At 49.6% G+C, this 11,025-nt stretch overlaps 1 protein-coding gene across 1 annotated transcript in view; it reads right to left on the bottom strand.

Annotated features, from left to right (window-relative positions):
- The window catches only part of LOC109292758 (carboxyl-terminal PDZ ligand of neuronal nitric oxide synthase protein-like), a 42,554-nt gene extending 35,375 nt beyond the window's left edge, over nt 1-7,179 (bottom strand). Inside the window, exon 1 of the mRNA XM_019510318.1 lies at nt 7,142-7,179. Within this exon, the coding sequence (XP_019365863.1) occupies nt 7,142-7,179 (38 nt within the window). The remainder of the gene's footprint in view (nt 1-7,141) is intronic.
- Between the last annotated feature and the right edge of the window lie 3,846 nt (nt 7,180-11,025).

Here is an 11,025-nt window from a genome sequence, read left to right as displayed (position 1 = left end):
GGGCGCTGCGCTGCGCGGGGCGGGGCGCGACGCGACTCCCCGGCTCGGACGCGGCCTAAGGGCCGGGGTCGCGCGCCCGCCCCTCACTACCTGCGTACGGCACCCCAGCCCCTCCACCTGCACCCGAGCTCGGGCCTCCGCGGGAGGACGGCGTGTCTGAGGCGGGGAGCCGCAGCCCGAGGAGCTGGCGGTGTCGGTGCCGGAGCTGGGGCGCTAGCACTGCTGGTGGCATCAGGGCTCGGCCGGCTTCTGCTCTCCGCGGTGCTCGTCCGTCAGCCCCGCCTGCAGCTCCTGCCGTGAGGCCTGCGGCCTGCTCCCCCTTCTCTTCCTCGCCATCTCCAGGGTGGGATCGGCTTCCCGGATGGGAGTAAGCTCTCCTCGCCTGCAGATCCTGGGGGTCGGGCTCTTCTCGCACGCTTGTTTGCCGACCCTGCAAGATGTTTCTGCTAATTATGAAAATATGGAAGCAAAGGCTTACCAAGCTGCACAAGCCCCCCGGGAAGATGCTCAGAGTGATGTGGGGACACATGGAAAGAGATTAAGTTCCCTGGCGCCCTTCAGCCAAAGCCAAACGAAGTGGCTGCTGTTTCGTCTACCCAAGTGCTTTGGCTTTAGCAGCAGGGGAAGAGACACTAGTGTAGCTGCCGCTCATGACTTGCCATGGTGGCTCCCGACACCCTGCCTTTGGCTTCCCGTCAGTGCCGCGCATCCGCTCCACGCAGCTCGGGCTGCTAAAACGCCGGCCCGCAGCCTTTTGACAGGCACGAGTGCGCGCCCGCGGGAACGTTGTTGGGAACAGCCGGTGCCTTTAGTCCCGTAGGGCTGGTCCTCTCCTGAAGAGGACAAGCCAAAAGCCCCGCTGTTCTCCAGTGAGATGCAGACGGGAAAACTTTGGGGGAAGTGGGGGGTGAATTTTGTGGGAATGCTGGAAAAATAAGGACTCGGGTGATTGTGAGTTCAGAGTCTGCAGCTCCAGGATATTTTCCATTACAACTGAAATGAGGTGTGTAATTCCCTGTGTTCATTAACTTTCCAGGACTTTTCATCAGGCTCAGCTGCTCTAAGGTTAATGGTTATGTCTGTCTTTGGGACTAGTTTTCTGATGGCTAAATCTAAAACATCTGTTTGCTGGAAAAAATAAAACCCTGGCTTCAAGGTAGGGGAGAGAGCTGCAGGCCTTCCCCTCCAGACACTGAAGGTGGGTGAACAGGAGGAGCTGATAGCAGGCAACAGTCCATGCAGACAAAACCATCCTCCCATTCCCAAGCAAGGTGCTTGTGTCAGGAGGAGACAGCTGTGCTGGGGTCAGGTAGATGATGCAGTCCTCTTCATTCACAAAGCGTGCACGCAAAGCCTTGTTCCTAAACACTGAGGGGGCAGAGAGGAAGAGACGGTTTTCTTGCTCGTGGTTCTGAGCTTCTTTCCAGCCAGTGCTTTATCCAAAAAGCATTCCCTCTTCTGGCTTTTTCTCAGGATCTTCCTGCCTGGGCTTCTCGGGCCATGTCTCGGGCTTCTTTTCTGTGTGCTCCTGAAATGCTCTTGCCTTTTCCTCCTCTCTCTCACACAGGCACAGTGCTTTGAACCTGCTGGTCCTGCAGTCTTTGGGTAGATATGGTATCTTTAATTAGACCAACTAAGTAGTTGGAAAAATTGTTCTTTGCAAGCTTTTGGGTGCAAACGCCCTTCTTCAGGCATAGGGAGAGTCTGCCTCAGCCGGGTCTCTCCAAACTCATCATTGCTGCAGGGACCTGCACAGTGGCCTTTGGTGCCTCTCAAGGGCTCTGCAAGCTTTGAATGGAAGCCAGGTTTGGAGTCAGGATTTCCCTCCCTCCTTCCGGTAACATTTTATTCCTGTCAGACAAATGACTAGTTTCTGCACTGCAGAACTCCATAGATTAAAACAATAAATAAGACAGGGCTTAGCAAAAACAAGGCCAGCAAGGGGCATTACTAGGGAAAATCTTCATTGCAGCACTCTGGCACATTTAATGTTCTGAAAAGTCTCAAAGTTTTTTACGCTCAGCTTAGTATGTCAGGGTTCTTCGGCTTTGTGTCACAGCAGTTTTAGAAGCACCTGCTAGTGCACCCCATCTCCAGTGTGGATCTATAGTGAGAAATCGGTGCTGGACCCGTCACATGCTGCTGAACAGCCCTTAGACAGGTGAAGGCATTTGCCAGTAGCGGTGTAACAGGCATTTTCAGAGCAGTGCCTTGCACCGTGTGTCTGGTCAGAGCATGCAAGCAAGCAGAGTGGTCCCTCTTTAAGGCTGCAGGTTGGCCAGTTTGGTCTGTGCGATGGGAAGGGATAGACCACTAAGTTAGAGGCTAAAGTGCAGTAGTTTTATAGTAGAGAGGGAATAATAAAGTGAAGTATCTGGGGCTTGATTGGAGTCTTTCACTGACTTTGAGTTTGAATCAGGTCGCTTGTTAGAACAGTAATTAAAAGCTTGGGGGGGTTGTTAGCTTATTCCATTCTGGTAACAGAGCCAATGTTTAAAGCCCTTTTCCACTGCAGAGCACAAGGGACTGAAGGAGGTGAGGGAGGAAAAGGACCTACCACCCCCATGGACTTAGCATTTTGAGACTGGACATTAAAAACCCTCAAAACATGTCCTGGTTGTATTCTCAGAGCTTGAGACAGCTCCAGCTGGTGAGTGTCTTTTTTCTTTATTTCCAATTAATTACTGTACCGAAGACGTTAGTGAAGGAAAAATAAGCAGTGCTGTTGAGAGAGAGACTCTGTCAGCTCCTCTGGATGTAATCCGGCAGTGATCTTGGACTTGGGGGACGCATTCAAAAGAAACATGCACTAGCTTTCCCAGCCAGCTGCTTGTACCTTGGAAGCCATCACGCAAAGCCTGAGGATGAGGTAGAGGTCCCCTGCCTCGCCGCTGTGCTTCCTACCCCTAGTAGACGGAGCAGAGAGCTGGAAGCAAGGAGGGCCTGAGCTTCTCTTCCTGACCTTGGTCAAATGAATCGACCTTGTGCTTGAATGAAGCCGGAGCACTGCCCGTGGCTGAGTCCAAGCTTTTCTGTGGGTTTAAATCGCCAGCCTAAAGACAGGCAAACCTAGTTACTGAAGGGGCTAAATGTTTTGACCCCGGGCAGTTCCTTTTTCACATTGGATAACTCCCTCTGATTTCCAGGATGGTCAGATGAGAGAGGAGGACCTCGGTTAACCCTGGGAGCACCCAGCACGTCTTGTAAATACTGCGGTGCAGCTGCACTTAGATGGCACCACCCCGTGCTGGATTGGGTTGGGTTACAGCAAGACAGATGCATCTCGAGCTGCGCTGGGGAGTGAACAGGCTCCCACGGCATGAGGGTTTCATCCCTGCCAACCTCCCTCGGTCCATGCCCGGCATGTGCTCGGCATGCCGAGGTTCCCTTTGGTTAGGCGGTCACGCCAGATGTGTGGTGCTCAGGGAGAAACAGAAGCCAAATGTCCCAAAGGTTGGGATTTCTAGCGCAGCCAGAAAATCTGCCCATTACAATCACAAGCCTCTTTCATGCATGGCCGGGTCCAAAGTTCTGTACAAGAGGATTTAGGAATGAAAAATGTCATCTGCAATTATGCATATTTTCATCATCTTCTATCATGCAAATGTTTTTCAGAAGTATGCAGCAAACGTTTTGTTGGGATATGTAGGTCAGCCACAAATCTTGAACAGTCTAACATAAACACTGAGCAGAGGTTTATGTAAACCAATTTAAACCCAGCCTGGGAAGCCTAATTACAACAGAGATGTTTCCCAAAGAGAGACTGTGTTTACCAAACAAGTTTTTCTCTGACTTCTCATTTTTTAAAACACTGTTTTCCTGTTGATCAGGAAAGGTACAATTGGAAAAAACGCCCGTTGTGATTACAGACAGAGGTACTTACTTTAGAGCCGAGTGGCTAGTTCTCTGCAGATAACTTGATACAGTGGGTCTTTGTCCACGTTCGTGAATTGTCCATGAAGGCATCTTAGTTTTAACTTTACTCCTTGTTGAGCATGATTTACGGAATACTCGATGCAATAATTCTCATTCTGTAGCTTGGAGGAGGTTACTTGTGTGTGGCTCTTTAGATATAACTCATGATTTTGACTGCACATTTTACGATGCTTTTAAATAACCAGCTTCTGGAGTCCTGTGATTACCTGATAATCTCGGCTTCCCCGGTGTCTAGGGCATGGGTGGCATGAGGCAGAGTCTGGCAGCTGGCTGACTTGGTTTCCCTGTTTTACGGGTGCAAAGACCGTTAAATTGGGACTGAAACACAGGCTTCTTCCTGGCCAGATTTCTTTTTCGTTAGGTAAGTTAATGGGACAGCTCTCTTGCTTTAGGGCATGGGATGCTGTACTGACAAATGCATGTGGGTACCCGTGCGCTCCGCTGTGTCAAACCTTGTCTCACGGATCAGACAGTCCCTCCACCTACAAGAGCCGTTGCAGCTACTGCTGCCCTGAAGAGATTCTTTGGGTAAAAGCAGTTCAGAAGTATTTTTCCCTCTGTATACTCTGTGCATGTGCTAGCATATAACCCTGGCTAGACCAAGATTGCTTTCTGCATCCATCTGAAGGTGGGAGTCTCCGGCATGCAGGTCCGTGCTTAGGAACACACAGACATGGGCGAACCAAGCAGCTGCCTGGACAGAAAGGGGGCCCCAAAATGGTCATTCCCCCCCACATTGTCCGATAATTATTATCATTATCTCTGGCGAAGGGGGGCCTGATACTAAAAGCTTGCCCGCAGCTGCCAGGAGTCTAGGTGTGGTACTAGGAGCACATGGTAACTTTGAATTTCCCGTGGACTCACCAGAGAACGAGCTTTAAAATGAATGCTCTGCTTCCTGCTGCTGGATCTAACCTGCAGGATATAGCAGGATGCACGCTGCTCCTGCTACTCCATTGCTACCGTCTAACTAGGCCACCTCCCCTTTACCCCCTTACCTGGCACGGCATGAACACTATGTACAGGCTGACTTCCTGCAGCACAGTGCCTACTATCCACTTTTATCTCAGCAGGAAATAATGGTTTCATCCATGCAGACTAATGAAAACCAGGTATCTGGTGTATCGCCGTAGTAGATCATTAACCCCTTGGAAAAATTGATTTCTACAAATTATATATACACAGATCCTCCTTCCCTGCAATCATTTTGTTGGATTTTCCATTGCTCATGAGACTTGTTGGCTTTTCCATGGTTTTCCTTCTTCATTGCTGGTGTTTATGGTGATGAAGTGCTAGCATGTGTTGCAGAGGACTGGCCAGGAGGGCAGGCAATAAAATAAGGAGCCTTTCATTTGTAGATTGGCTGTTTAAATGTGGCCCTTGCTAGCAGTCTCAGCAGTTGCTTCCATCTGGTGGCTACTTGGTGACTGGTGTGAAAGGCACTGGAGAGCTACAGCTGTGTCCTGATACCTGTTTGCAGACAGATGCCCTCACTAAAAACACCCATCCTCCCTATCGGTGCAAGTAGTGGTGGACAGCCTTTTGGGCAGTCTCAGTAGAGTGGTCCAAGACTGACTGGACCTCAAGGAACTGAATCCCTCTCTTCTTAGAGGGGATCCACCAGGAAAGGGCTGGGATGAATGGTTATTAGTTTAGGATGCTAACCCTGTGTCGGCTGTGTTTGATGGATAAAAGATGCCAGTCCCTGGGTATGTTAGTCCAACACCTAGCACTGCTGAAGTTTTTATGGAGTCATAGATTGTAAAGGGCTGGAGGGGGCCTCGGAAGATCATCGGGTCCAGCCCCCTGCACTGAGCAGGGAAGACAGCTGGGGTCAGGTGCCCCCCAGCAAGGTGACCATCCAGTCTCCTGGACAGTTGCAGAGTTCAAGAGCATGCTTCTGATAGCACTTTCTAAAAGGACCAAAGGTTAGGAAGAAAAATGTGGGGAGACCAACTGTGCCTTGGGTACAGTCTTTTCCATACTCTGACTCGTGTCTGGCTCAGGCCTGCGGCAGAAAAGTCAGGATCTTTGAGGAATCTGTGAGATTTATATGAAGAACATGTACTGTTGTAAAGCGACTAGTGTGCAATCAGTTGTGGCTGCTGACTATGAGAGAAGGGACTGGGACCTTTCCCTGCCTGGTCATTTCTCCTTGCGACACCAGGCGGGAAGCGTTATAAGGTTGTTTTCAGTTTATAGTCGGAGCTCTGCAGGCTGCTGTGATGAGACATTACCAGGCTGATGAAGCCTTGCACTTTCAGCTGTGCTGGCCATCTGTGGGGAAGGGTCTTTCTTCTTTCGGTGTGGGCAGCATCATGCACTTAGTGGGGATGCTGTCTTTTCTCTCCCTCTTCCCTGCATCAGGTGGCAGAGTCAGATGAGGGTGGGAGGGCAGTCCCGTGGCTCCTGTGGTCTGAGCTCATGGGCTAACTCCGATTGCTGTCTGCTGAGATCCCAACAGGTGGGATCTTGATTTTCCTGGAACCATTTATTCTTTTCTTCCCCCTTCTAATCACTGCCTGAGAACCTACCCCATCTTTTTGTTACGTTTGTTAAAATGATTCCTCCTCGTTTCACATTTCAGCCATGTCCCCGTAGCACGCAGCAATTCCTGTTACAGGTGCTGTGTCCCAAATTCTGATTAGTTTTATATAGATCCTCCTTTCTGACAAAATCTGATGGATTTTAACAGGAGGCTGTGTTCTGCTTTCTGTATGAGCACATTTCACAGATTGCAGCACCACCTGCCGGCTACATGACACAGGGCACTCGGCATTTGCTGTTTTTATATTGAATGTACTGTCCCTAAAGGATACATATTTTTGTTACCATTAAAAGTTGTTCTTGTGGGACCGTCAGGTGTTTTTCAGATTTTCGCCCCCTGCACTAATATTTTGACAGATTTAACGTAGTTGCACGTGGGACAAAATCTCATGTTGTTGAGTCATTTGTTTTTATTATAAAAGCCCCTTTTCTATTTCCCTGGCATACTTCTGACCCCCTGAGGTTGTTTGTAATAGTATTTTAAAGCGATGGTAGAAGTACTAGAAAAAGCTGGTCTTGTGCAATTCCTAATAAAAACACAATGTTTAAAACACACAATTTTGAATAGTTTATTAATTCATTGTGGCTTTTTGCATAAATACCATAATTCCTTTTGAATGTGTGTATCCTGCTTCTGCAGCTCCTTGAATCACCGTACCCACGCAGCAACTCCTTGATTTCAACTCTCAGAGCCATATGCACCGGTTCTTCATATACAGCTACGACTGCATACCTCTGCTTGGGTTGAATCTATGCAAACATGGCTGACTTGCTGCTGAGACCTGGTGAATTCCTGTTTTGTGAAGTGCCTTGACAACCTTGGAGAAAAGCCCGAGTGCATTATTTGAACTGCACCGTGGATTACATCTGTCTGCATGTATACAGGAATAAAGCAACTTGTCTGCCCGCACTAAATTTTGCTATTGCAGGGCTCCAGAAAAGTTAGGTAAGGCAGAGAGAGGGAGTGCCCTGGCTCTCCTCTAGCTTGTCAGCAGTGGGGCTACCTCCTCGTCGTGCAGCGGAAGCGTGGCAGCATCCTGTCTCTCTCCATCTGTTTTTACCAGTGTGTAAAAGCTCAGCTCCATGGTGCTTGGAGGTATTTTTTTAACATCATCAAAATATACAGCACATGGCTGTTCCTCACCCAACATCGATCCACAGCAGCACATAAAATAACTCCCCTTACAACCATAGGACCTCGTAGCTAGGAACTCAGAGGCCTGGGAGAAAAGGTGGGCTTGCAGTGTGCTTGACAGTACTCCAGCCCAGGGAGCAGGGCAAATGCCAAAGCCCAAGACCCTGCTTGAGACCACCGTGCTGCCAGCCCCCTTCTACACACAGGCGGACTCCCTCTATTTCATGATAGAGCAGGTGCAACAAGACACCATCACACCCTTTTCTAAAGGGTCTTTCTGCTCCTACAACTTCCTACTCGATTTAGTGCATGGGCTCTCTGCTCACTGCCAAAAGGGGCCCCTTGGTGCCAGACAGGTACATCCTCAAAACAGCCAGAGCTGTCTCATTAGGTCCTCATTAAGGCTAGGCAACAGCCAGCCCATTTCCCAAGCGACTGTAAACAGCTATTATTATGTAATCCAAGAAAGCCAAGTCCAGTCAGCTATTTTAAGTGACAATTAATATGGAAATAGCTAAGACTCTGTTAAATAGGGGAAGTGAGCCATTCAGATGAGATTTTTATAAGAGCCTAAGAAATTTCAGAGCCCTTTGAACTCGACATCCCTAAATAGTTACTTCTCTTGTGGCATAGGGTCACACAGGACATTATTCCTCAGTAAGCCCAGAGAACCACACCGTTTTGGGATTTCACACTTTCCAGAATTATTATTTTGAAGCAGGCCAAGAACACGTCCGACTGCGAGCAGAGGTTGTTAGTGTAGGACACATCGTTTCCGTACATCATTCAGTTCTGTGAAAAGGAAAAAGAAAGCCATGCATTCAGATGATGTGCCCCAGGCGCAGCTGCACTTACTCTGCCTTTGCTTTAGACTAATGGACTGTGTTGAGGCTTGTCCAAAACCAGCCTGGAGTGGCCCATGAGAAAGCACTCTTCTTTTCCTATCTTACCCTCCCCTTCCCCATCTCTTCTCCTTTGTGGCCCATCTTTCAAAGCCAGAGAGCACAGGTGCGTTACTCAGAAATCTGTTAGGGGGTGGTAGTCGGGGCATCGGGCATTACGTCTTTTGGGAGCATCTAGATTTTTAAATCAGACCCTCAAAGCAAGAGCTTTTAAGAATCCACATCTGGGGTGAATCCTTCTTGGCTGGTAGGTACGCCCCTACCTAGACTCCTGGCACACTTTTAGTATCGGGTCCCCCTTTGCCAGAGATAACAATAATAATCGGACAATGGAAAAAAATAAATTTCGGGGCCCCTTTCTGGCAGCCGCCTGGTTTGCCCATGCCTGTGTGCTTCTAGGGATTGCTTTATTAGGAGATTGCCCCTCCCTTGAATGCAACTGTTCATGGCAAATCATTGATTTGTAGGAAGTGAAATACCGATGGCGTGCAATAGGGTGGTAGGAAGCCTCCCTTCCTTGCTAATAGTTGCGGCATCCTCCAACCTGAACACTTCCCCACGCGAGCCCTCCCACCAAAGTGATAAAAATGAAAAAGCACCTTCCTATGACTCAAGTAATTATTTCTATGCAGCTAAAGAGATCCTGCTTGAAGTGGAGTGTAGGTCCTCAGAGCCCCTTTAACAGCTTGTTTTCAATTAAATGTGACAAGTGGATGGTGGCAGCGCCCCGCTGAAGTTGCCCATTAGGCCTAGTTTCAAGGCAATTTTGTTCACGTTTGGCTAAGAACTTGTAAAATCCTCAGTATTTAGAGTTCTCTGAGCATTTAGTGCGCTCATTCCTGAGCTGCTGACACCCCACTGGGGACGAACATCTACTTAACTGTGCTGCTTCTCACTTCAGGCTTTTAACTTCCCATTTCCAGGGGACCAAAAGTTGTCGTAACATGAAAGGGTAAGAGAAACTCTCCATCTACCGATCCAGAAAGGGTCTGGAGAGATCACACGTAGCGCCTCGCAAGGGTGCCCCCCCCCTCGTTTTTAGTCGTTATTTAATTGTCACTGATGTCAAACTGAATTGCAATGGTTAGAAGAACAAAATAAAGAAAAACAAGACAATAAAATCCATGCAGCTCATGTTAGCTGGGCAACGCTGCACGGGTCCATTGCTTGTGCCATGGAGAACCCTGCTTAGACGTGATGGCTGGTCGCCGTGTGGCAGCCGGAAGCCTGTTTGCTGGCATCAAATTCACATTTCCGCAAAGGTCTAGGAGCAAAGCGCTGCCCCTTGTTTTTCCAGGGCCCTGCTTTCCAGTCCCCATGCACGGCTGCCTGTCCCAGAGCGATAGGGCTGGCGTTCGTTTGTCAAGGGAGGCTGTTGCAGGATGGCGCCCAAAGCTTCGCATGCATTATGTTTTGCGTGCATCAAGGTTTGCATGCATTATGTTTTGCGTGCATCAAGGTTTGCATGCATTGTGTTTTGCATGGATCATGGTTTGCATGCACTGTGTTTTGCGTGCATCATGCACCTTTTCGCATGCCATGGCAAAGCAAAAGAGCTGGTTTGTGTGTGATGGGCCCTGATGTGAAGCCGATCTCACGCAAGCTGGGGGAGCCCCTGGCACAGGCAGCGCCCACAGCATGTTCCCACAGGGATGACAGGTCCATCAGAGCTGTCCCTCCAAATCCCCTGGGCTCAAGGATGCAGCACCCCAGGGTGCCTTGAGCTCCTTTCAGGAGTGCCATGCTGCGTTAGCCATGCAGCAGTGCCGGATTATGACATGCTGAGGCCCTACCATAAATTATGTCCAGCTTTAGAGCCCCATATGATAAAAATAATCCATGAAAAATGGATTTCCGTGAAATTTTAGGAGGAACGAGTGTTATTTCTGCACAAATTGATGAACTCGAGATGAATAATAACTGTGGAGCCACATCTATGTCTATTTTTGTCATCTTAGAATGAAAATGCCCAGGTTTTTTTTCTTCTCTCATATTGTGAGGCCCTAAACTGTAGTTTAATCCTAAATCTGGCGCTGCAGTGAGGGGTGGAAACGTGATTTGCTAGGGACTTCCAACAGTGCTCCAGAGCTCGGGCCTCTCTCAGTGCTTTGCAACAGGAAAAAACCCAGCCAAACCCTGCTCTGTCACTTTTCTGTAGGCAAAACCCCGAGGGGCAGCTCAGGGCTGGCATCTTGCACAACACCAGTGCCACAGTCCCGGGCTTCCAGCCACAGCTGTTTTTGCCCGCTTCCAAGATGGCTGCGGCTCCTTCCCTCCGACTTATGGAATGTGGGATCTCCGAGGGCTCTGCCCGCTTCGAAGATGGCGTCCGTCACGTGGTCCGGGCGCCTGGGGTTTCCCCGAGGGGCGCGCGGGGCAGTCACCGCTTTGTGACTGCGGTTGGCCCCGCGCGGCCGCCGTCGCAGCGGTTGCTAAGCAGGCCGCGGGGCCCGCATGGCAACGGGCGAGGAGGCGGCGGCGGCGTGCGCGTGCCTCGCCGCCGCC

Source organism: Gavialis gangeticus, unplaced genomic scaffold (assembly GCF_001723915.1).
Source record: "Gavialis gangeticus isolate Ggan-Ray unplaced genomic scaffold, GavGan_comp1, whole genome shotgun sequence".
NCBI lineage: Eukaryota > Metazoa > Chordata > Crocodylia > Gavialidae > Gavialis > Gavialis gangeticus.
This window is presented reverse-complemented; position numbering and strand designations above follow the sequence as displayed.